This window comes from Oreochromis niloticus, linkage group LG8 (assembly GCF_001858045.2).
Source record: "Oreochromis niloticus isolate F11D_XX linkage group LG8, O_niloticus_UMD_NMBU, whole genome shotgun sequence".
Taxonomy (NCBI): domain Eukaryota; kingdom Metazoa; phylum Chordata; class Actinopteri; order Cichliformes; family Cichlidae; genus Oreochromis; species Oreochromis niloticus.
In genome coordinates this window covers 9,820,190-9,846,663 of record NC_031973.2, presented here as the reverse complement: position 1 = coordinate 9,846,663, position 26,474 = coordinate 9,820,190, and the positions used below count along the sequence as shown (strand labels likewise).

The window sequence follows — 26,474 nt, the reverse complement described above, 5'->3', positions numbered from 1 at the left end:
TTTGGTTAAGGGTAAAAAAAAAATTATAATGATATTATTTAGATATCTACAAGAGAGCTAAAGAACATTGCAACAATGCTACCGGGCAAATAATTCTATAATTTTGGCTTTTGTGTGAGTTTATTTTTTTTGGCAACATTTTTAAAATCAGTTGGATGGAATCAGAATCAGAATATCTTTATTGTCACTGGAACAAGTACAACTAAATTAAGTGCAGTCCCTGCGGTGTCAAAAAGAAAGAATAATAATAATAATAATGAGGTAGAACACAGTCATTCAGGTGGAGGTGGAGAGAGAGAGAGAGAGAGAATCTGTACCTGTACAAGGTTACAATAAAAGCTAATTAGATATGGTTTGTAGTTTTGAGTACATGGCTGTCAAGTGTTCATCTTCCTGACGGCTTATCTATCATTGCATGCTGGGCGCTGGAGCCGATCCCAGCTGTCATAGAAAAGACGGGGTATGTCTTAGGCAGACGACAACCACACACACACAAGAAAAGAACATAGTGCCACACAGGCAGGTTAGAATCCAGAACCCTCTTACAGTGAGCCGACAATGCTAACAGCCGCTGTGCCGGTCTTCAGTATGATTCCCGCGCCACCAAACGTTACATTGTGCACAAAGCAGTCAGACAAGTACCGTTGGCCAAGCTGCCGAAACTCCCACATGGAGAAACATGATTCATCACTACAGAGAACTTTTTCCCAGTGGTTTGGTTGTGCTCAAGTAGCTTTAACCTACTAGTAAAATTAGCCCAGTATCCCCCCCAGATCACATAGAATATGAATTAGTACAGTTTTACTGCAGAAAATCACATCTAGTGGTGAAGTCTAGTCTGTGAAGTAGAGCAACAGAAGCAAGCTTTATTACCCTGAATGATTTATGTTTTCTGATATTTCACAAGAGAAAACTTCAAAAAGTGGATTTTGGGTCACTGTGTATCACTATGAGGGATAGCTGGTTGGTCAACTCAACTTTTAACATATAAAAACTCCTTTTTTATTTTATTTCCTGGGCATGATTTCCTCTGTGAAAGAAGTCGATGTTAAAAATGCACATTTTTTGCACAAAGCTTAAGGAACTTTGAGGGCCTTTAACTCTGAAAAGTTTTCAAATCATAAAGATAACATTTTTCCAGGTGTTATTAAATGCAGTAAAGCTTCCAGGTTTTTAATTTCCTCATAGGACCCCCCCCCTCCAGACGTCTCCCCAGAAAACGTATCTTTCTGCTGCTCCTCCTTTATCTGTCAGGCCGTGTTGCAAAACATGCACAAAACTTAAGCTTAACTTGAAAAACATAAAAGGAGCAACATCTCCTCCATGGTGTGTGTCTGCAGGCATGGGCTAAGTGTGTCTGCTTAAGATTTACCACAATAGACGACTCCGTTTTTAAAAAATCTACATTTAATAGTATCAGGAGTTTGAGGCAGTCTTGCAGAGAATGATAACAAAATGCTGGTACTCAGCTTCACAGAAATAAACCGTTTTTTCCTCAGAGCTCCCACTCATTGTCAGATTTACGCCTCAAGGAACTTCCAGAGCTGGAAGTGTTGGTGGTCCCTAAAGAGCTCTCTACTGGAAAGGCGAAATGTTTTACTGGCATGTAAACAGACACTGCGGGGTGACGCATTGTGAATGTATTTGGGCACCAGATGCACAATTTAGCAGAAGTAAAACAGCGCTTGTTTCATATCAGTAGGGATCCAAATACCAAGCAGGCCACAAAAAAGACTTTGCTCGCCACCAGTGGCGTCCTCTGTCGAGCAGCCGTTTCCTCTTTGTGTGCAGGGGTGAGTCATTTTTTCCCACGCTCAGTAAACGGACAATAAAACGGAGCTGATGTTTGATAAATACGGAGAATTAATCAATTGTCATTAACCCGTTTCCTTGTATTGTGTCTCCATCTTGGAACTTTCACTAGAATTGACATTAAAAAAAGGATGAGAACACAGGGAGGGGAAAAAATAAGAGTTTTGAATGCCCTCCAAGAAGACTAGAAAACTATTCCAGAAGAATACTTAAAGAAATTAAAGGAAAGCTTGACTAATAGAGTTCAGATTGTTTTGAAGAATAAAGGTGGTCATACCAAATATTGTACAAACCTTTATTTATTTATTTATTCATTTATTTTTGGCTTATATGCTTCCATGTATGTTTGAATGTTTCATTTTCATTTTGCACATTTCCCGTTATCCTAGAAAAAATATAGAGAAATAAATTTTAATCATTATGAATGATTAAACTCTTTTCTGTGCAGTTTTCTTACACTCACTCTAACCTGTCATGCCAGATGTCCGCCCCTCTCTGAGCCTGGTTGTGCTGGAGGTAGGGCTGTGCGATATGACCAAAATCTCATATCCTGATATAAGAATTCTATCGTCCGATAACGATATAAATCACAAAAATTTAACATTTTCTGTAAAATCTGTGAATCTCGGGCAGCTGTCTTGCGGGAAGTATTTCCAGCTGCGTGTCATGTAGCTGGAGTCGAGTGTTTTAACCGATGCATGAAATTATACATTTTTAGACATAAGTTGTAACGGCCGCCGTTTTCTTTGTGAGTATTTATTACACGGCGTGCTGCGGGGAAAAGCCTGTTCTAACGTTTTAGTCTAAGGGTTATTTTTTTAACACCTGGCGGATCTTTTTTACTTCTCATCTGTAAATAATCTGCTCTTTGATGTGATTCAGTTTATTTTGAAAAGTCTCAACAGGATCTTGAGCTTTATTGTGAAAGGTTTATGTGGAACATAAACAAGCGGACACCCGATGCTGTTACCGTCGTTGTTGCTAACCACAACGCATAAAAACAGGCGCTTGTTCGTCTGTAGTGTGGTTATATTAAATATAAGAGAAAGAGAGAACTTTAAGAAATTAATATAGACACTACAATGACCGTCAGAACGATGAAAAAATATTGCCGTAAACAGTTTATTTTGCGACACCACAAAACAAACCATAGCGTAAAATGAAACGATAGACGTTTTTCTATCGTCATCCGATATATATCGTTATATCGATATATCGAACAGCCCTAGCTGGAGGTTTCTTCCTGTTAACAGGGAGTTTTTCCTTCCCACTCTCGCTAAGTGCTTGCTCATAGTGTGGGTTTCTTTTTTCTTTTTTGCACAGCAAAGGTGATCAGATTCACCTTCCAGTGTCCTCACTCTGTAAGTAATCTGTCGTTATTGTGGCTGTATTTCCCTTTCTTTGTGGTAGCTGGTTTTTCCCATATCAAATACTGCACAGCGTGAGAGAGATAATGAGAGGTTACGCTGTTTTGAGCCACATTAAAGCTTCCCTCATTTCTTAACATTGTTTAGATAAAAGTCAAACTCTCGGTTAGTGCATGTCCTGTAGTGAACCAGGGAAAAAATAATGATGTGAAATGGCACATAACGAATGCCATTTTTTTTTTTCTGTGACTTTACAGTAGGTTAAAATATTTTCTGATGTTTCGATAACGGCATAAAATGGCTGTTTTATATATTTAACTGGAAAATTTCCTTAACCTCCTAAGACCCAAACGCTTTCATGGCATGCATTTTTAATTTCTCTTTGCTATTTGGGCTGATTGGGACCTGATGAATGTAAAAACACCTTTTTACCTGATGTAGTTTCTGAGAAGAGGATATCACGCCCTTCTAGAGCAAAATTTAGTATTGTGGTCTAGACAACCTAAAATGTGATGTCCTCACATGTGGACGCCAGGTCCTAGGAGGTTAAATTACAATCTTTCTCATGGGAGATCTGGGTAGAAAGGCACACCTTAAACACCTTATTTCATTTGGCAAACAGCTTCAAATCCAAAGATAATCCATTTACAATCAAAATGTGATTCAGTTTTATTTATATAGTGCCAAATCACAGCAACTGTCACCTCAAGGTGCTTTATATTGTACGGTAAAGACACTACAATAATACAGAGTAAACCCCAAGAATTGGACAGCCCTCTATGAGCAAGCACTTGGCAACAATGGGAAGGAAAAACTCCCTTTTAACAGGAAAAAACCTGCAGCAAGACCGTCTGCTGTGATGGTTGGGGGTGAGGGGAGGGAAATGGGACAAGAGACACACTGTGGTGAACCTGTTTATTATCATCACATCCTCTCAGGGAGGACTTTCCCACAACTCCCGTAATTTGTGTGAATACAGCGGCAGATGGGAAGCTTGCAACATTCTGTAGATGTTGAGTTAGATGGAAATGAGCTTATTGCTCCTAATCCCACACTTTGAGGGTAGTAGCCCGAGGCTTCATCAGCGAATTACTGAAACACACATTACTCAATAACAAGACTCAAGAACAATTTTCTGTGCCTTACAGCATCTGTTCTAAAGTTGTGGGTCACACCACAACTTTTTGTGTTGTTTTTTTCTTAATTTTCAACACTTCTGTTGTAGTCAAAACTTTCCTGACAAATGTAGCAAGTGTTGGGAAATGCACAATCACTAAAGATTAGAAACTGTAAACCACCACTAAAAATGACAGTAATCAGGATCAACTACCGCATGCAACTGACAGATTGCAATCCCTAAGGAAGTCTGTTTTTCTTGTGCAGCCCTCGATCCCATGTTAAACTCTTTCTTGAAGGAATAAAATGCTAAATTGATGCAGAATTCTTTTAACTGTGGTTTGTTTGTGTGTGCTTTTTTTTTTTTTTTTTTTTTTTTTTTTTTTTTAAAAGGTGGACTGTATGGAGGAAGCCCTCCAACGTTCCCAGGACAACAGCCAGTCTCCAGACCTGAAAGTATCCATATTGCTTGACTACACGCGCGGATCACGAGGTTGTTAGCAGTTTCCCTGCTGTTGGTTAGTGCAGAACTCCTGCTTATCATTCTGATTGTATTTGTGTGACTTGTTTCACGTGCAGGAAAGATTAACTCAAGGACCATGCTGCTGCCTCTGCTGCAGCGCTTCACATCTCAGATGAGGGTATCGCTGTACCACACTCCAGATTTGAGGGGGCTGCTGCGGCTGCTGGTCCCCCAGCGCTTCAACGAGACCATCGGAGTCCAGCACATCAAAGTCTACCTGTTTGACGACAGCATCATCATCAGTGGGTATGTTTGTGCCAGTATGACCTTTTTCCACACTCCCTGTGTGTTTGTTTGAATTCAGAGTGAAGTTTAAAATAAAGTCATCCCACCTCCAGGCAACTGCCTGTTTTCACAAGCTGCAGGTGCTTACTGGAATAGCTTAAAAATGTTTTCAGTGCTTGTTTTGACGTGCAGTATTCGGGGAAAACGGAGCTCAGTGGGAGCTGCTCCACGGCCAGTGGGCACAGTGCTGCTGTGGTTTCCAGTCCATTTCTCTTCAGAACACAAAATGGCACGCTGACCTTAATCTTTGACTTAGGGGGAAAGTAAGGAAAGGAGTTTAGCATAGACATATTCTGCCAAATGCATGAAAATATTACAGTTATTCAGTACTTTGATGGTACCCTCACAACTGTAATGCATTAGTGTGCAGGAGGAACAGGGAGAGCAAGGGGTCCTGATGCCCTTTGTTCTAAAAAATCCAGTGTCGTCCTCCATCATTGCAAACACAGCCGTATAATGTTAACTAATCTATTAATATGCAGGGCTGCAATACTTTGGAATTTTTTTACTATTATTTTTCTTTCCTTTAGTTTAGTTTTTCGTAGTAAGTAAAAACTAAATTAAAAAACGTAAGTAGGGGTTTTAACATGCATTTGGTGAGGTCAATAATAATATCAGAATCAGTCCTAGAGAGCATGCAGCACTTGCTGGGAGTTGACTCACAGTCACGACCTCCCAGTGTCTGCGCCAAAGCCTCCTCACACTAAATGTGTAACTACGGGCATATTTTAAAAGCAGACAATTTAATAAAAAAAAAAAGTTTTTGTTTCAACTGAATCATTTTTTGACCTGGTTTACTTTTAGTTACCAACAGCAACCATGACTGCGTGCCAATTATAGCTGGAAAGCAATACGTGTTGGTTTGGCGCACTGCCTGTCAGTGCCTAACTACCTTCACTTAGGTCATTCCAGGAAAATTAAGTCAGTTACATACTTTAAACGGATAGAATAACAATAACTGAACTTTGTTTTTGTTTGTAAGACATCTCACACTGATCCTGTTAGTCATTCAAACATAAAAAAGGCCTCTAGCTCAACAGAGAGGCAACCGTTTTGTCTAAACATAATCACAGCAAAGAACAAATTTTAAATAGTATATTTAAGCACTTGGTTAATAGCAGTCTGTTTGCAAAAAAACTCAAACCCATAATTGCTCCAGTATTTTTTTTTTTTTTTTAAGCTGAATCAAGGAAAAAGCCAAAGATAAACAGAGTGTGACAGGTACTGACTTTTAAGCTCGAACAAAACCGTACAAACTGAATTGTTGCCTTATATATTATACCTCCATGTATGTTTCACTAAATCACTCTGCTGTTTTCCTATTAAAATATAAAGAAATGGGTGGCGGCCTAAAGCCTTTGCACAGTACTGTATGCACAGTACACTCATTTTTTTTTTTTTTGTTAAGTACAAAAATGAATCATGTATGTGGGTTAACACAGATGTCTTAGCTTTATAATCTACTGCACCAGTTTAACGTTGGCTGAACAAGACAAGTCACTGCATATGACAGGGCTCCTTTTTAGCTACGTTTTGTTACAAAGCCTCATCTTTTGTCTGGGATGCACTCTGTCAGGATACGTTTGTAATGTAGTCATATTTCAGTACATGCAGATGCAGCTTACAGCTGTGAAATGGAGAATCAACATCGCTGGGACGTTGGAAACATAATATTAAAACAAACAAAGGATTTGCGAAGTGGTGTTCTTTACTTCCACCATGTAAAACATATTTACAGTTGCGACTGTTGCGTTTCGTTACCACGCAGGTGAATCTTGTGTTTCATGCTAATTAATCCAGAAGGTCTTTTTTTAAATAATTGAAGTAAAACCTGCTGAATTCAGACACAAGTTTCTCGGTTCTTTAAAACAAGAATTCTTGCCCCTAAGCACGATGACCTTTGAAGATATTTCCTCTTAAATCCTGAGGAATGTTTCCAAGCGAAATTATTAGTCTCTGTTGACGAGTCTTGCCCAGAGGGCCTGTCTATTCTAAGCACCTTATATTGATGTGATATAAAATGTTTGGTCAGTTTCATATACTTGAACCCGCCCTTCCCCTAACTCCTGTCTGTCATGTGCGATCTTGTTCAGAGTACCTAAAGTTTTACTGGCAATGGGAAGATGTGGTTCCCATTTCACAATAACTATGCAGAAAATTTCAAATAAAAATATGGAGGATGTTGGCATTGCGCCAGTGCTGATGCATTAAAGAAGTTGTGACATGCTTTGTGTTCATTCTAACAAGCGGTCCGTTCATTTCCTCCTTGGCAGCAAAACACGTTCCACAAGACGCTCCCGGAGGTTAAGTTGGGCCCACGAAAAACTTTTACTCATGATTAACGACATGTCGGTCTGTCACAATTAATCCTGTGTTAATAACTCATAAAGCCGCACCGGTAATGTTGCATCCTTTAATCAGAACCGGGAGATGTTGTGTGTTGTGACTCAGCTCAAAACCGTTGGCTAAAAGCGTGGGTGGAGAGGGCTAAGATGGCTTCGTGATTGGCTGCTCCAAAGCCTGGTCCAGAATAATCGAGGATTATTTTTCAATTGGGTATCATATGAAATGAATTGGATCCCCCGTTAAGGCTATATCTGCCACCACTTTTTTTAAAAAGCTAAAGCTAAGAAAGGGATAAGTGGCTTTAGACGCTTTTGTCTCCGTGTCCTTTCGTGAGTACATGATAATTGATGTGTTGATTTCACTTGAATGGCACCACCCTTCCTCTTAAATAAACACAGTTTCAGAAAAATGTTCATATGACCAACGCATTAGCTTCCTCATTCCTCCCTCTCTACTCTTACTTTTCCCGGATTTTGTGTTTCAGGGCCAACCTGAGCGACTCGTACTTCACCAACAGACAGGACCGGTACGTGCTGCTGGAGAACTGCAGGGAGGTAGCCGACTTCTTCTGCGACCTGGTGGAGGCCGTGGGAGACGTCTCCCTGCAGCTCCAGCCCGACGACTCGGTCACCATGCTCGAGGGCATGGTGCACCCGTACAAAGGTAGAAACCGAACACTCCTGTATCCCTGGCCTGTGCACGCAGACAGATGTTTACCCTCAGCATGTTTTGACAGCATGTGACACTCCATGCTCACTTGCCTGTTTTCAACTCCAGGAGTTTGCTAATGGAGCTTGAAAGCTTAGACAAGCAGATGCAGGCCAGGGAGGAGAGCTCTGTGAGAGTACAGTGAGGAAGATGTAGAGCGAGCTCTTGCGGTTGGCTAGCCATGGAGCCGGATGTGAAACTGTCAGGGTTTTGTCCACACACACATGCACGCACACATGCACGCACACATATTTGTACAGTGTGTCCGTAACTGGAGCGCAGGCTGCCAGGATGTTAGTTTGAGGGATGAATGACATCATGTCTGCAGGACTGGACCGCCATGGAAACGAACACCAGGAATAGAGTTGTGATGTCACAGTGTTGCTGGAAGAAGATATGAAATGGGAACTGATACACACACATAATTAATTCACAAACACGCACGTGCACACGCGCGCACACAGACACTGGAGAAATTCTAGTGAAAGACATTTGTGAAGATGACTGATGAGATTTGTTATTGATCGTAAGAATGGCGTTAAAAGAAAAAGTGTGTTTGTCTGCAGCCAGAAGGTGATAACTGATGATTTAAAGACTGTTTAAAGGCTCACGTCACGCATGTTGCTCACCTGTAGGGTCATCTGCCCTAACACAAGGATGAGCAACATGCATTTGGTGTTATCAGAGGAATGGTACAAACGGACCGTTCAAAAACCCCCAAATATGAGATGATGCTCAGGTGTTGGTTGCAGTGCAAGCTTTTAGAGAGGAAGTGCAAAGCTTCAATGTTTGGACACGTTGTGTCATTTTGCTCTGTGAACTGGCCAAGGATGGACTCCTACAGTGCAGTGCAGTGCAGTGCAGTGAGGGGAGGGCGCTGCTCTTGTGGCGACCTGCAGCAGGTGTTTATTGGCGTTTTCTTTCTCTTTTTCTTTTTGTTTTTAACTTTGTTTTAACTCTGTTCTTAACCGTGGTTTTAACTTTTTGCCGAGATGGAGATCTTCTACACCTTAGTTTTATTGTTGTTGGCGATATTCACCTGGAGTCATTCACTCTCACTGACAATCACTTATACACGCGAGGAACTACTTGGATTACGGTGGTCCTGTTTGTCTATGTACGACTCTTCTAATGCTCGGACAGATGTGATTCTTGGTGAAGATTTATTTGCCTGGTCAAAGACTAATTTTGGAAAGCCCCGCCGCTTGAGAAAACGCAGAAAGAAAGGCGGCGTGCGTCAGCGTGTAAGAAAACTTCGGAGGAAGAATCGTGTTCCTCTGCCTTCTGTGATTCTGGCCAATGTCCAATCTCTTTGGAACAAAACGGATGAATTACAAGGAAATGTGCTTCATCTACGGGAATACAGGGAGGCTTGTCTGATCGTGCTTACCGAGACATGGCTGACCGATATGGACAGTGACACTTCACTGCGAATCAGCGGCTTTGGGACCCCTGTCAGATTGGATCGGAACTGTGGAGTAACACGCAAATCTCACGGAGGAGGGGAATGTTTGTATATCAACCAGGGCTGGTGTAATAATTTTACTGTGCGGGAGCGGTTGTGTCTTCCTGACATCGAGCTCCTTTCAGTATCTGTCAGGCCTTTTTACTTACCGAGGGAGTTCCCTCAAATTTTTGTCACTGTTGTTTACATTCATCCTAAAGCTGACGTTAAAGTTGGTGCTGACGCCATTTTTAAAGTGGTACACAATCTGCAGACTCTCTCACCGGATGCTCCTAATTTTATTCTTGGTGATTTTAACAATTGTAATCTTAAGAAATCACTGAACAATTTCTTTCAATATGTCACTTGTCCTACAAGGCATAACAAAACGCTGGATTTGTGTTATGGACCAATTAAGGGGGCATATAAGTCTGTGGCCGGACCTGCGCTAGGTTCTTCGGATCACAATGTTATTCACCTCCTCCCTGCTTACAGATCTGTGATTAGGAGGGCGAAGGCCTGTGTGAAGCGGACTAATGTCTGGACAAAAGACAGTTGTGTTGCCCTTCAGGGGTGTTTTGATTGCACTGACTGGTCCTTGTTTCAAGAGAGCACTTCTGATTTGGATGAACTCACTGATGTAGTGTGTAGCTACATCTCTTTTTGCAAAGACTCTGTGATTCCAGTCAGAGAATCTAAGATTTTCCCTAATAACAAACCGTGGCTCTCTAAAGATATTAAGGATCTGATTCTTAAAAGGAAAATTGCTTTTAACGAGGGAGACGTTCCCACTGTGAGAATATTGAGGAAGGAGGTGAGGGCTGCAATAAAGATTGCCAAGATGAGGTACAGAAATAAGATTGAGGCAGATCTCAGCAGTAACACCCTCAAAAGAGCTTGGCTTGGTATGAAAACAATGGCAGGGCTACACATGAAAGGTAAAAGCAGCATTACCTTAGAGGGGTTTACCTCTGACAAACATCTGGCAGACAGTCTTAACGGTTTTTACCTTCGTTTTGAGAACTATGACTGTTCTAGGCAGACCAGCACACTGAGGGAAAAGACTATCACTCCCCCATCAATTTGTATTGATGAGAGGGGGGTAGCTAATCTTTTTAGACACACCAAAAGCAAGAGTCCTGGACCTGACAACATCTGTGGACAGGTACTGAGAACTTGTGCTGATCAGCTGAGTGGGATTTTTCACTATACCTTCTCACTTTCTTTAGAGCTACAGACAGTACCTAAAATTTGGAAACATGCTGTCATTGTTCCTGTTGCTAAGGGCAGTTCTCCTAAGGCACTGAATGATTTTAGGCCTGTGGCTCTGACTTCTTTAGTGACGAAGACATTTGAGAAGATAATTAAGAAGGAGATTTTAATGCAAGTTGAACACCATCTTGACCCCTTCCAGTTTGCCTATAGAGCAGGGAGAGGTGTGGAGGACGCTGTTGTCACACTCCTGCATCTCTTGTATAAGCATCTTGAGGCCCCCCACACCCATGCAAGATTATTATTTGCTGACTTTTCATCTGCATTTAATACAATTCAACCCCTCTTACTTGCTGACAGGCTTTACAATCATTTTAAGCTTGACACTAGTCTGGTCGGCTGGGTGGGTGACAGACTTTCTGACCAATAGGTCACAATGTGTGAGGGTGAATCATGTATTTTCTGATGTGCTCTCCTCCTCTACTGGATCACCCCGGGGTTGCTGCCTCTCTCCCCTTCTGTTCATTCTGTACACAAATGAGTGTCGCAGCAATTTAACGAACAGACACATCCTGAAGTTTGCTGACGACACAGTAATCGTCAGTCTTCTAGTGGGGGACGAGTCAGGCCATGGACAGGTTGTAGATGATTTTGTGAATTGGTGTGATGAGTCCTTCCTTTCACTTAATGTGTCAAAAACTAAAGACATGATTATTGATTTTAGGAAGTCTTCTTATAGCTCATCACCCACTATCATTAAAACTGCTGATATTGGGATAGTTGAGAGTTATAAATATCTAGGTGTGGTACTTGACCATAAACTGTGTTTTGAATCTCATGCTGATGCCACTACTAAAAAAGTTCAACAAAGACTGTTCTTTTTAAGGAAACTGAGATCTTTTAATGTCTCATCTGATATGTTGTCCTTGTTTTATAGAAGTTTTATCGAATCTGTGATGTCTTTTTGTATCGCTGCGTGGTTTGGTAACCTGACGGTGAAGAATAAGAATCGGTTGGGACTTCTGGTAAAAACTGCTAGCAAAATTTCAGGGCGCTGGCAAGATGGACTTTTGGCCATTTATAATAGAAATGTGCTGAGAAAGGCTCATTCTATTATTAATTGTGTGAACCATCCACTTCACAGTGAGTTTGAGTTGTTGCCTTCCGGCCGCCGTTTTAGAGTACCTCCGAGGAGGACTAAAAGACTCCAGGTCTCTTTTATCCCCACTGCATCTTTTCTTCTTAATGGCAAATAACTGTCCTTGGACTTTCTATCATTATTATTGTTATTATTATTTTATAGTATTGTTCTGTTTATTTTTTATCCTGCTGCTAAACTAATTTCCCCTTGTGGGACAATAAAGAAATTGAATTGAATTGAACGATCTCAGTCCTCCCTGATGTCCCAAAATGGAATGCAGTCAGTGTTAAGCTAACGACTCTGTAGGCAAGAGACTGAAATAAGTCTGTGCTGCGATTTAACTCAATTTCTCAAAATCTACGTCAGTGTCTCATATCGGAGAGCTGAGAGATGTAGGCGAGTTTAAATGTTCTTTTAAGTGGAAGTCGGTTTGGAGCTCCATGCCTGTGCTGTAGCTGTGCTGTAAATTTAATGCAGTAAACCTAAATGGTATAAAAGATGGACTTCCGAGTGCAAAAAGTGAAGCCAGTGCACAGTGACTTAAATTAGAATTTTTTTAAATGGTTGCTGGGTGGCGATCGTTTTGGTTGCAGAAAGGTTCTACAGGAAAACGACTCTCGGCCCCGATCTCGTCACAAACCGATGGGTGATGTCTCCAATGTTTTGTGCCGTTCATGACTGTGAATCCATTTTAAAAGGCCGAAACCATTGATAATGTGGCGTAGCTGGAAGCTCTGCCTACTCGATTTTGAATACTTAGCGTGAATATAGCCATTATTTTTAACTCCTTCAGCACTGTTTATTTAAACCAGGTGGGGCAGAATTGGCCTGGCAAAAACTCCAGAAGTGTTTTTTAGAATGTGTCCACAGTAAAATGTATAAATAAATAAAACTGGAGCTTTTCTCTGAGTAACAGAAAGTTTCTGATTTATAATTCAGTCTGGGCAATGACCTGACAGAACCTTTTCTGTAATTTTAAATATTTATTTTTTGCAATTTAAGCATAAAGAGTCATGCCGACAGATTTCTTTCATTAATTGCAGCAGCACTTCTTTATCATGCAGAAAAACTGAGATGCACTCCTGAAATTTAAGGAGCTTAGAAAGAAAGTGACTGGACATTTCACCTCTCCTTTGAGAAGCTTCTTCAGTTCTAAAACCAAATGGTGGAGAATCCCAGGTGTTTAATCTCTAGTGGGAGTTGTCCCTTAAGAGAGTTGTTGACCCTCTATTAATCATATTCCTCACGACATGAGCCAAGGTGTGACAAAAGGTGTGGGCCGTTATGAGCAGAGGTTTTAGCTGAGACCATTGTGAGACCTTGCCTCACCCTATCAAGTGACCTATTGAGATCACCTGACGCAAGATGTGAGCGGGGGTTGAGGCACCTGGGAAGGGCTCTTAAAAGTAGGTGGCAGAGAGTTGTTGTCGTAAGCCACCTCATCTATTCAAAGATGGTTGTTCACAGTAGACGTAGATGGCTTCTTTTACTCCTTTTTTAAATCCATCTGTAATCTTAAGGGACAACTCCCACTCAGGCTTAAATACGAAGAAGCTTCTCGGATATGGGGTGAAACATCTTCAAAAAACTTAAAGTCCACTCAGTTTCTTTCTAAGCTTCTCAGACTGTCATGACCTGGATAACTGAGAACCTCCACAGACATACTCATGATATCGCACTTCTTTTTCTTACATTGAGGATTTGCAGGGATTAAATGTGCAGTTAAACTACTTTACATTGACAGAAAAGGGATTTTCACCTTTCTGGCCCACTTAAAGACAAAGCTGGCTGTATGTATGTTATTCGTGAAAAATTGTCATTCAAAAAGGTTGTTGGTGTATTACAGTGTCACTGTATAAACTGACTCTATTCCCCTACAACATGAGTACCACGACCACACGACCGAGAACACTGTGACCCAGAGATCAGCCTGACCCGTCTCCCACTTGGAGTCCTCTGTGCACTAGCTCCACACTCACTCCTACTGTATCTCTATGGCAACCAGGCAACCGGCAAGACTTCTCGGCAGTGGCGAGGAAGCGGATTATGGAGGTTGTAAACTCGGCCCATATTAGGCAGCGGCTTCTGAACCAGTCGGAGGACTCTGAGGATGAGGGGATGAGCGAGGCGGAGGAGGACACCTGGGTGTTCCCCCTGGTGCAGATGAAACCTCTTGGCATCAGAGTGGACGAGCAGGTCACACAGGTGAGCCTCAGCACCTCGTCTGATCTGTACATTTGTAGCTAAAATGAACTTCAGAGATTTGCTAAACTTTTTGCTTTTTACAGTTTCAATTATTCAGGAATTGAAGACATTTTTGGTTATCACATGGTCTGAAATAAAAGAAATAAATGCAGATTTCTGTCATTGTAATTACCTGACTCATTGCTTGTTTCTGTAAACGGTGATTATATTTAGACACCACCCAAAGGGCCATTGTGAGCGTGGATGAACCCTCCACTCATTACATGTTTTGTGCAGATGACTAATAAAATGATACATGACTACTAAACCATAAATCAAGGATAATTATTTGTTTCATAGTCACATATTCTGGGAATAAATATAATAAAATGATTGCTAGCGCAATATACTGTAATTCAGCCACCAATAAATGTAAGTAATAATAAAGTCAGAGCTGAACAATAAGGAAACTCTTATCAGGTTCCTGACATTATGAATCCATTACCAGCAATAAAAATGAATGAATTTCATTCTACGAATAATTAGAGAAATCATTGTATGTCAGCCTGATACACTTCAGGCATAATGGGTGTATTGCTGGAAAGCTGAGAAAGTGCAGTGTTGAATTTTAGGTTGTTTGGATGAGAGGTTTGCATATTTTCAGTACAAAGTTTTTATGGTAGGTTATAAAATAAAATATGCAATAGTGTGCAAAAGTCTTGAGCCACTCCTCATGTCGTAATATCTATATTGCCAGAAGTATTCACTCGTCCATCCTAATCATTGAATTCAGCTGTTCCAGTCACTTCCATGGCCTCAAGTGTATGAAATCAAGCACCTAGGCATGGAGGCTGCTTCTACAAACATTCATGAAGAATTGGTCTCTCTCAGGAGCTCAGTGAATTCCAACGTGGTGCCGTGATTTTGTGGGAACAGTTGGGGGATGGCGCCTTCCTGTTCCAACATGACTGCACACCAGTGCACCAACCAAAGGTTATTAAAGAAATGGATAAGTGAGTTTGGTGTGGAAGAAGTTGACTGGCCTGCACAGAGTCCTGAACTCACCCTGCAGAACACCTTTCAGGGACTGCAAACCAACGTCCGTGTCAGACCTCTTAAACTCCTAAACTTTGCGGAAAGCCTTCCCTGAAGAATTGAAGCTGTTATATAACTATTGTTATATTATTGTTTGTAGATTAAACAAGAATGGAAATGAAATGATAACCAGGTTTTCGTCTCATTAACAGACTGTCTATGTAGTCAGCTGAATAAAATAAAGGAAAATTGGGGTTTTTCTTCACTTCCTGTCTCTCGTCATCCCTCCAGCGTCTGCTGACCGATGCCGGATCCGAGTCTACTGTGTTTCTCACATCGGGTTACTTCAATCTGACCCGGGCGTACATGCGGCTGGTGCTCAAGGCTGGAGCCAGTTACCGTATCCTCACCGCCTCCCCCGAGGTCAACGGGTTCTTTGGGGCCAAGGGCGTCGCTGGAGCGATCCCTGCAGCGTACACTCACATCGCCAGGCAGTTTTACAAACAGGTGTGCCAGGGGGGCCAGCAGGAGAGGGTACACCTGCATGAGTACCACCGACCACAGTGGACCTTCCACGCCAAAGGTGAGCGACACTAAACTACATATGCTTTATACAGTAATGTGCGAAAGTTTTAAGCCAAAGAACCTAATTGGTTCTTTGCCAAATTGTTTGTATGTGCAGACACTGGTTCCTCTCTTGGGTGCCTTTTTATGTTTGAATGATTCATAAGTCAGTATTAAGTGACTTAACTTAATTCCTCGGATAACAAAAGGCTTTCAGAAAGCCTGGAGAACCGCTGCTCAAGACCACTTTAAAAATCCCAAGAAAGTCTGGTTCCTTGGAAGAAACATTTCAAGAAATGAGGTGGGATCGAGATTTTTGCACAGTAATTTAGCTTCCCCCAAACTCAGCTGTGCCATTTGTTCCCAGGAATCTGTAACTAGATGATCCAGCCATTCACACATCTGCTAATTACTGCTTGACTAACGCAATATTAAAATTTCGCAGGCTTTTTTTTTTTTTTTTTTTTTTTTTTTTTTTAGATGGGTTGTACATCAATGCAGGCCCTATTTATCTGTTAAATCCATGAAACCTGATTCATTCCGGCGCTGAAATTGGACGTACTCCTTTTTCGAGCGTTCATTGAAGGAACTGCAGTTGAAGGGTTAGCCTCACTTTTATTAGTCCCGAAAAAGGAGCAAACTTAACATCCTGAAGAGATCCTTCCACTTGTTTTCATTGTTATAAAAGGACAGATCAAGTGCATCTCAAATGATTGATTGCATTATGAGAACATGCCAGAGTTTGCACGACATTCAGCCTGTTTTTCTCCTTTTATTTTCCACTATTATGTCCAAAATAAATGCATTTATCTCTTGACAAATGGAAACAACTGTTCAGTATGATTGCAATTTTTTTTCTTTTCCCCCCTCACATGCAAAAAATACTCGCGGATCAACATCTGATGAGATATTGCGAGTTAAGCCAGGGCTGGACGTCTAGATGAGCTGTATTTGTCTCAGTGAAAATAATAAAACGCATTACTCTCGCTGTTCTGCCTCCTCTGCTGTTCTTCTTGTGGTCGCAGCGGTATGTAGCGTGAGAGACGAGGGCTTGTACAGTCACTGTGTTGTAGCCTCGGGACGAGGATGCACACTCACTCTCTCTCATATTTTGGGGTTTTGGATCTGCTCTGGGGATTTCTGCATGTGCTTCCTTTTAGTTGTGGTTTAGGCCGGCAGAAATCTCTGCTGGAAACGGCTCTCTGAAGCATTACCTCCTCGCTGGCTCACTCCTCTTCTCCTCTCTCACAGGTCTGTGGTATTACCTCCAGGGGCAGGATCGGCCTTGCCTCACTCTAATTGGCTCCCCTAATTTCGGTTACCGCTCGGTTCACCGTGACCTGGAGGCCCAGATTGCCATAGTAACGGAGAATGAGGAGCTGCAGAGCCAGCTGCAGGAGGTCGGCTCTTTATTTTCCACAAACCACAGCCAGACATGATGATGAATGAATGTGTAAGTCTGCGTAACTGAACGAACACCTGCGTTTTAAACTCCCAGGAGCAGGAGATGTTGTACCGGCGCTCCACTGAAGTGTCCACCTCTACGTTCGAGCGGCCCGACCGCCACGTTAAACTGTGGGTGAAACTGGTCACGCCACTCATCAAGAACTTCTTCTGAGGTGCAGCCACACACGTGCACAACTCACTACACATGAAAATACTTAAAATTTAGTTTTAAGTTCATTAAAAGGATGATTTCACTTTATTATAGCTTATTTTCATTTTTGTGGGAGACAAAAAAAAAAAGTCCACTTTGGCTGTGAGAGAACAGGGTAGAGTAAAATATAAATAATAAAAATTTATTGTGGGTGTTAGTCAATATCAAGGAGAATAGTGATGAAAACACATGTTGCTGTCCTTGAAGCCCTTTGTGGGCCAAAAGAAAGTAAGAAAAGGGGCTATTGTGCTCCAAAACACTCTTTTGAGATTGACTATTTTCAGGCTTCTTCAAAAGATTTATGTAATATGTTACAAAAACGTGCTGTATAAGAGTCATAATTATTTTGGGGTTTCTCACTACTCTCTATAAACTTGTTTGCTGTTTTGTGCTGGTGGAGGCCAAAAATGGAGCTAAAAGAGAGGGAATACTGGAGTTAAATTCAGCATTTATAGAGGAAGTTGGCTCCAAATGAATCATCTGAAAGTTCAGATTGTCAAATAAAAGCTTTTAGAAGCTGATAAATTTTATACAAACCTCATACGTTAAAGTGGACAATCGAAAATATTCATCAAAACCACGATCTGTGGTGGTGAAAAGGTAAGCAAAGCTGTCGATTTACTGGGCGATCTATGCTCCTGCCCCCCCGCCTGTGGCCATGAGCTCTGGGCAGTGACTGACAGAGTGAAACTGCTCTGAAGGGTGGCTGAGCCTTAGAGGGTGAAGAGTGAAGATTAAGATGGCTTTATGGCACCTCCTAGATGACACCATGTCCTACCATGAGGAGGCCCCGGGGCAGACCCACAACATGCTGGAGAGGGTATATCTCTCCTGGCTTGGGAACGCCTTTGTGTCCCCCCGGAACACCTGGAGTAGGTAGCCAGGGAGAAGGAGGGTCTGCATGTCTCTGCTTGGACTGATTCCTCTGTGACATGGATACACGGAAGGAAGATGATGTTGAAGTGTAAATGTTCAGTGTAAATGTTAGAGCTTCAAGCAGATCACTTGATGCGTGATGCTCCACTTCTGGCCTGCGTGACAAATTAACCCTGTCACAGGTTGCTTCCTGATCCCTGACCATTTTATAATTAACAAGATAAAATAAATTAATGGAGATTCAGCCCTAAAATATTTATAAACAAAGCAGCAAAATGTAACACAGACCTGTAATGTCAGGCCTGAGACCTCTCACTGAGCCTGCAGAGGTAAGCTGCAGCAGCTGAGATGGGCTCTGATGTAACTTCCTGTTCCTGAACGACTTCAAACGCATTCTTATTGAAGACTCGCAGGAAAAAATACTCCTTATTGCAAACTTTCATTTTGGAAAAAAAAAAAAAGTCCTGAGGCAAAACGAACTGAGTGTTATCTAAACGGTCAGGCTTACAACCTGTCTGATTGGCCAACTGCTTTTTTTGTTGTTTTGATGAGTTAACAGGCCGGTTATTAGATCTGTTTGCCTCGTTAACTAGCAGCGCACCTCGGGGTTGACTTCATGCTGTCATCTGTAATAACAGCTCATTTTGAGACTCATATATTTTTCTGCACGCAGACTAAACAATCTTACATAATCCATATGGTGTCAGCTATAATACATTTGCACACTAGGACATACATGTATTAAATATAATGATCTTTTTGGGCGATGCATCTAGTTTCCTAAAATGTTTTTACTTTTTTTGCCCACAGAAATTGTTTGTTTTATGTGACAAACTCAAAGATATTTAGCTCACTGTCTTTTCTAACAGAACAAAGGAGGTTTTTGCATTTGAGGAATGGGGAAGCAGAACGGGCTGACTTTGTTTGCCTGGAAAAATGACGGTTAAGTACTAAAATATACCAACTTCTGCACTTTTGGAACATATGTAAAAATTCAACATCAGTATCATCGGATTATTAAAGGCAACAGAATATTTCCTCGTAGCTGCTTTACTTTCTGCACCATCTCCAGTAATTTTATTTAGTTTGTCTGCAAATGTGTTTTTTGCAGAGTAGACAAAATATAGCCCCAAACATTATTTTACAGACACACACACACAGAGTAAAACAGGCTGCGGCTTCTTCGAAATGTCTGCAGTCATTGCGGTGAGTCCCAAATCGCAGGTCCCGTCCTCGCCTTCCCAGCAGCCCAAATCACCAAAGTGAGAGCAGGGACAGCGTGTCGGCTGATTCACTGCTGAGTGAGTCATCGTGGTGTTATGGTGATGATTTGATACTGAGGTCTGGGTAACCGTGAATCCTGTCAGGACTTGGCGAGAGGTGAACTCGCTTAAAGGTTCAGCAGCTCAAAAAAACCCTGAGTGGATAGGCTGCTTAGCAGAAACATTCAGGGGGACGGTTAAAGTTGTGGTCGCATCATAAACTGAAGATCAGCCAGGAGGGAAGCCTGTCAACATTGCAGCTAAAGATTGATTGAAAGACGGTCAGCATTTTTTTTTTTTTTCTTTTGGTGGTGGTTTCTGAGAACAGGAAGTGTTGCAGACTGGATACTGACGGTAAATGGGTGGTGTCTTATCACTACCTGAATAGAGTTGTGAAAAAAAAAAAAAATGCTGATTGATGTTTTGCCAGAGGGAAATAGACTAAAATAGGTCATCTTTCATTCTCAAACAATGATGTGTGTAAGAGTGCATTCAGGCCTATTGTTGGAAAAACAGTGGAGAGGAAAAAAAAGTTGCAAGTCCTCGAGTTACCGACTCTGTGACGCACGCTCAGGTCTGCGAGACTCATCAATGACTCCAGGCTCAAAGTTGGCCTCGACGCTTACATCATATTTAGATAAGAGAAAAGACTCACTGGTGTCTGTGAGCTAAAAATGCAAACAGCTGTGAGATTTGATCCTAATCTCTGTGAATAAGTCTGAACCACTTCAAGAAAGAAGAAGAAAAAGCTCTCACGCATTAAAACTCACACTTTTTATAGATTTGACATCTGCTATATGTCAGCTGTTTCAAACATCAGCCTCGAGCTATTCAGGCCTCTTTTAATGTGAAGGCCCGAGACTGTGAATGCCGCCTTGAAAAAACTTCCTTTAAAAGAAAATAAACATCTAAGCATGAGTTCTGATTGAGCATAACTAAAAATCTGACATACCTTTTTACTTTAGAAGTATTCAAACAGTGAGGCTGGATGTACTCTTTTTTTATTTGTCAGTAAAAGCAAGCAATGAATTGATCCTGATATTAGTAGTTTTGTGTTTAGCCTGTGTCCCGTGAATCTCATTCCTCTGTAGTTGCAAAAAAAGAGAAAAGAGAAAAAGTAAAGCACTTAAACGAGCCACAAAATTACAGGCTTCCTGATTAAAATATACACAGCAGACCCTGAAACTAAATTAATGGAGTCAAATTTAACGCACTTGCTTATTTTAGGTGTTTAAATTTGAGATTAACCATTTAATCTATAAATTTATATAAGCTGGTACGGGTCAGTGCCATTGCAGTGGTTTCATTGGCAGGAAACGTTATGGCGTCACTGGCCATCATTTATATCACAGTTTTCTTTTTCTGGATCTAAGTCAAGTTTTATTGTCGTGAAATTGCAACAATTTAATGGTTTTATAGGGTCATATAGGTTCATAAATGCTAAAAATGGGTCATATAGTATTAGCCATGCGAAAGGTGGTTGCCTGGCAACGTGATTACACAATAATATTTGATATAGATAAGAACCTTCAGGAGCTGAAGATGTACCTGTGTGCTAAGGCTGTCGTCAGATTTTTTTTTTTCAGTTAAACATAAATGCCATGAAAAAACACCGCCTTGCATATTTTTAATCCTGTAAATTTGTAAATTAATTGCTCATTTTTAAAAACTGGGATGTTAAATCAGTAAAAATAAAATAAAAATGCTTAAATATCAATTTGTATATTAGTTTACATACATCAGGTTTTTCTGAAAAAAACCCAAAAACAAATCCCACTGATGATGTTGGGGGGGAAAAAAGTGTGTCAAATATTTTACACTTGGTTAACTAACCCTACATGAGGGGAATAAATATGTGAAATATTCCAGCAGGCCCGCCATTGTCAAATCTTTGTTTCACAAAATGAAAGCAAAGCTGGGGAAAAAAAAGCTGGATCTGGAGGTCTGGTAATGTTTGATCTTGTGACCGTGTATCTATAATTATGACAGAATTAACACGTGACTGAAATAAAAGCAGAAAGTCAGGCATTTGGAGGACACTCTACACAACCCCGCTGCATTCTTCGTGATAACAAGTGTACAACTTCTTTGTTAGAAATCATCACAGCTGCAAATGTTTATTATACCGCTGCTGAAAATAGTCTCCAACATGTTCACTATTTACTCCTCCAGATTCAGGAGAATCAGGCAGGCTGTTTTCCACACTCGTCCTTTCTCGACATGTTGCACGAAGAAGGATAAAGATATGCTTCAGATCCGTTCACACAGCTGAAAACACTCAGTTTTCACAGATTAGGCTGCTGACGGGTTAAAGACCACATCGGGCTTTGTGTCCTCACGTGCACCTATGACGTGTAGGTCCAACGACTCTGCATGTGTGAAAACTGTGCTGTCAGTCATTTGTTGAAAGCTGTTTGTCTAGCCTCATGGTTTATAGGCCATGATATGCGACTTCAATCAACAGGAAATCTGTGATGATTTATTTTATGTTTGCATTTCTCATTATCATTATTATTAAAGGTGAAGCACGTGCTGAGCAGTGCTGCTGGCATATGTGAAGCTCCTGTGTCAGAACCTTTGTTCTTTAATGGGATCACACAGCTCTGTTCCCGGAGCAAAGCAGCCTCAGTGACCCCAGCTACACATTGACCTTCAGGTCCAGAAAACCAGATTTATCATATTTACTTATTTGAAAAGTAAATGTTCATCCCAGAATCTAAAAGCTGAAATATAAAAATGCTGTTTTTTAAAATGTTTTCTTTAAAATAAATTATGGGTTTTAAATTTTTTTTTTTTTTTCCCCCTTTTCTTTGACTTTCAGGCAGACAATAAATAACCTGTTTAGATCAGTTTGTTTGTGCTCGCTCCTGTTTTGTATCCATCTGGCATTGTGATCTGTGTACTTGTACTGCTTGTCTCCTCCTCTTTTTCCTGACAGAGGAAAAAACAAAACGCAGCCCTCCAACAATGGCTTTGCCGGTTAAAAAGGATAAAAAGTTCTTATCAGCAGCGCAGGCTGTCTATTGTTGGAAACTAGTGACAACAGGCTGGAGCCTCTCCAAACTACACGGGGTTAAAACGCAGCTGATGTCCTCACAGCATCACCCACTCTAAACCAGAAGGACTCCTCTGCCCTCTAGTGGTGAAACTGAGATTTCCTCAATGCAGTGAACTGGCCCCACCGTGACCTTTTTAAAGCTATCTGTAGTGGAGCTGCAAGACATTTTCCAAGTTAATTTGATTTAGTCAGAGAAATATGACACAAAAACAACCAGAAATATGACCTTTAAAGCTAAGGAAATGTAAACCATCAAAATCAGTTTGAACCTGAACTTCTGCCAGGTAATCGTCTTAACAAGCTGGTGTGATTAAATGAATTTAAGATTTTTTTTAAAAAAAGAACAACGTATAAATGTATAGCGATCAGATTCTATTAAATTTAACATTTGAAATTGCACTGACAAAATTATATGGAAGAGTCCAGGAAAGGACACAGCAAGGCTTCCACCCAAAACATATAAGATGTAACGCTGCACAAGGGCTCCAAAGTTTGTGCTTTGTGATGGACATTAACAGACTCATGTAAGCACTGAGAAGAATTAATTTCACCGTAATCATCAGACATGAAAGTAGAAGCAATAAGTCTCTTTGTGCCTTAAAGGAAAAAGCAAAAAATGTTTTTTAAGCAGCTGATGAATGCAAATCAAATATATAAATCTAATTTATTATAACAGTTTATAAATGTGAGGTTATGTAACCAAACCTCATATTCCTGTTACTAAAATGCTGAAAATGCCAGAGATTTTGTTGTTTTGTTGGAAATTATGTAAATATTAAAACGAAGGTGAGTTTAAGATGGATAAAAGTGGAGGCTCTGCTCTTTCTGTGGATCAGGTTTTATTATCATGGAATTAAAACAAGTTTTTAAAGGTAATATAGGTTCTGAAATGCTAAAAATGGGTCATATTTAACCCTTTGATAGTTGGTTGCCAGGCAGCGTGATCACATATTACCATAAGTAATGTACCTGTGAGCCATTTGGTTGCTCAGTCCTCATGCGGTCAGACAGATATATTAACAATAATTATCATTTTAGTCCAGTAATGCTGCTTTTGTAGGTCAAAGTGCCTAAACATATAAAACAGTCAATATTAAAAAAAAAGTCTAAAACAGTAGATCCATACTAAAGACCAGTCGGCAGTCCCCTGGAAACATGCACTTGTGAGTTTGTGAGTAGTTGCTAGGTGAAATCAAGTGCAGAGGATGCTGCACCAAAAACCTGCTTGTGGTTGCTTTGCATGCTGGCAGGTTGCCCCTAGTTTGCTTTGAAGATGCCAACTTGTTTACAAATCCTCGCCACCTGCATGAAAGTGAGAAAAGTGTGTTTCAAACCAGAAACAGAGCATTCAGAGTAAAAGTTTGACATCCCTGTGATAAAACGGTTCATCGCAGGGATGTCAATCTAATTTTACATCCCAGGCCACAAACAGCCCACTTTGAGCTTATGTGGGCCGGACTCCAGTTTCTGTCACTGTGAACAAGTTTAACTACACATTTAATCTCTGAGATATCTTAATATAAGATTAAGAAGCGCTATTTCAAAAGTGTGTGTCGGGTTTTCTACGTGATAAAGAAATGCTGGCGTAGTAAATGAAAGAAAACTATCAGCATGAGTTTGGTCGTAAACCGTAAGAAGTAAATTAACACAGGCTCATTTAGCCTGTGTCAATGCTGCTTTAACATGTATTGATACCAGCTAGCAGGTGGTATTAACATGCTCCATGTCTTCTAATGTTTCATTCCAGCTTAACAAGAGTCTTTTAGGATTTTAGAAACACCTTCAGGTTGTCTTCAAGGACAGAAATTTAGAAGACAAACAAAAACGGTGATAATGAGGAAGACCTCGACGGTGCCAGACTCTCAGCCTTCACATCATGTCCTTTATGATAACCACAAACCAAAACTAAAAATCACTCAGGAATCAGCAGATTGAGCTTTTTTTTCTTTTTCTTTTTTGAGCAGGTGGCAGACAGTACATTCTGGACATGAGTTGAAGGTGGAGGTCGGCCAGCTCCTGTGGAAGAAGCACACTCTGGACGATCATCAGCATGCTGGGAGCCGCGCCCTCTGTGTGTCATAGGAAGTGACTGAAACACGCGCACGCACAACAGCACACGTATGTGGCGGACTCGGGAGGTAAATCCTCTTTGTTAAAGCTCTGGATCCAGCTTTACGCCGTTACACTCTTTATGTATTAACACATGACGTCATAGCACTGTGGGACTCTGGTTTTGTAGTGTTACTAACTACAAGCATAATAAAACTACTTCTGTTAGCATACATACACGTCCACAGGTATGTGTTGCATGCATGGAAAAACAAAAAAGCAGACACTTCATGTGTGAACGTCTCCGATCAGACGAAGGTTGTTTGGTGACGACCCCTCAATGAGCCTTTTACGCTGTGTTTACAGCTCTGCCTGTATAAAGCTGACTGTACAGTCTGTTATTGTTGTTGTAAATTAAAGAGCGAATGTGTGGTGAGTTTTTAAAATGTCCTGAAGTGTTTGATTTTTCTGACTGAGCTCGAGTTCAGCGTTTCGTGTGAAAAATCTTTAAACGAGAGATGAAACAAAGCAGTTATGAACCACGGATCAGATATAAGATGTGAAAGGTTTCCTGAGGTTTGGTGTCTTTTAGCTCTTTGTTTTGGTTTTTCTGGTCGACGACAGCCACTCCTGCTGGTTTTACATGTTAAATATAAAAGAAAATGTTTTCTGAAGTTTCTCTGTTTGCTTTTGTTGTGTTTCTTATTCTTTGTGTGTTTTCATTCTTTTTTTAATCTTGTTTTATTTGCTGAATCTTATTCATCACTTCATTAAATTAACAATTCCGCCTCGTTTCATTAGTTCAGTGTCTTTTTAAATGTAAATATTTTAAAATTTTAGTATAAATAGCAAAAAAACATAACCAAAGCATCCTTTGTGATTCTAAAAGAAAAACTGAATGGAAAATAGAAATCTGACTTGAAAGTCAAATTATTTTGGGAATGACTGACTTAGATGGACACAGCTTCAGTGAGGCCAATGCAAAAATGCCTTAAAAGTGCATTCTTTCTAATGGCCACCAGGGGCAGACTTCTCTGGTTGCAAAAACAAATATACTTGTATAAAAGGAAAACCTCAAATTCTCACTTGAATAATTTCCTGATGCGTTTTTGATATTAGTTTCAAGTCATTATACAACATGAAGCTATTTTTGTAAAAAAAATCCCATTAAAGTTAAAGTTTTAAGCATTAAGCCTCCATCTTTCCTGGTGCCTCCACTAAGATCTGGCTTCAGTTTGGCACCATTTCAGCCTCTTGCAGCTTTAGATACCTGAACCCTGTGTTGTGTTTTCCACTGCATTCAGATCAATCACTTTCTACAGTCTCGAGTTTCCTTCCTTTTTATGATGTCCCTTTGTTTTGCTTTGTGACGACAGCTCACACAGTGGACTGTAAAGCTCTGACAGCTGTCATAAAAATTTGTTTGCAACCACTTGGAGCCCTGGGGAAAAAAAAAACCTATCATGAATTTTGGAATTATGTGGGTGTTTGACCACAAATTGGCCATCAAGTATGATTCAAATGTTGACTAATCGTGACTGGTGAACACTGCGTGTGCCACTCTTGCCAGTTGAGAAGAACACAGTGAGATCGACTCGTATTAATATGCGACACATAAGCCGATGTCTGATTAGTCTGCCTTCTGTCACAGCTCTACCACGTACTACCTTCAGCCGTACCTTTCGCTGGAAGGGGAATTTCCCAGGTCTGCTTCAGTACTCGTGTTTTCATCTCCTTGATATGCGCTGTGGTTTTCCAGAGTAATCAGGTCACATAAACATTAGCAGGAAGTAACAATGTGGGGAAACTTTTCACAGAAGATAACATGGTGCAGA

The 26,474-nt window shown here is 40.8% G+C and overlaps 1 protein-coding gene across 2 annotated transcripts in view; it reads left to right on the top strand.

The window, feature by feature from the left end:
• The window catches only part of pgs1 (phosphatidylglycerophosphate synthase 1), a 45,930-nt gene extending 20,499 nt beyond the window's left edge, over positions 1-25,431 (top strand). The window contains exons 4-11 of one of the 2 annotated variants that reach the window (XM_003441739.5): positions 4,689-4,788; positions 4,875-5,064; positions 7,934-8,112; positions 13,960-14,159; positions 15,465-15,756; positions 16,989-17,137; positions 17,236-17,356; positions 24,555-25,431. In XM_003441739.5, coding sequence (XP_003441787.1) covers positions 4,689-4,788; positions 4,875-5,064; positions 7,934-8,112; positions 13,960-14,159; positions 15,465-15,756; positions 16,989-17,137; positions 17,236-17,355 — 1,230 coding nt within the window. In that variant the 3' untranslated portion in view covers position 17,356; positions 24,555-25,431. Of the gene's footprint in view, positions 1-4,688; positions 4,789-4,874; positions 5,065-7,933; positions 8,113-13,959; positions 14,160-15,464; positions 15,757-16,988; positions 17,138-17,235; positions 17,357-21,704; positions 22,920-24,554 lie in introns of those variants that run through there. The other variant, XM_025909510.1, reaches the window with a different exon arrangement.
• The last annotated feature ends 1,043 nt before the right edge of the window (positions 25,432-26,474 follow it).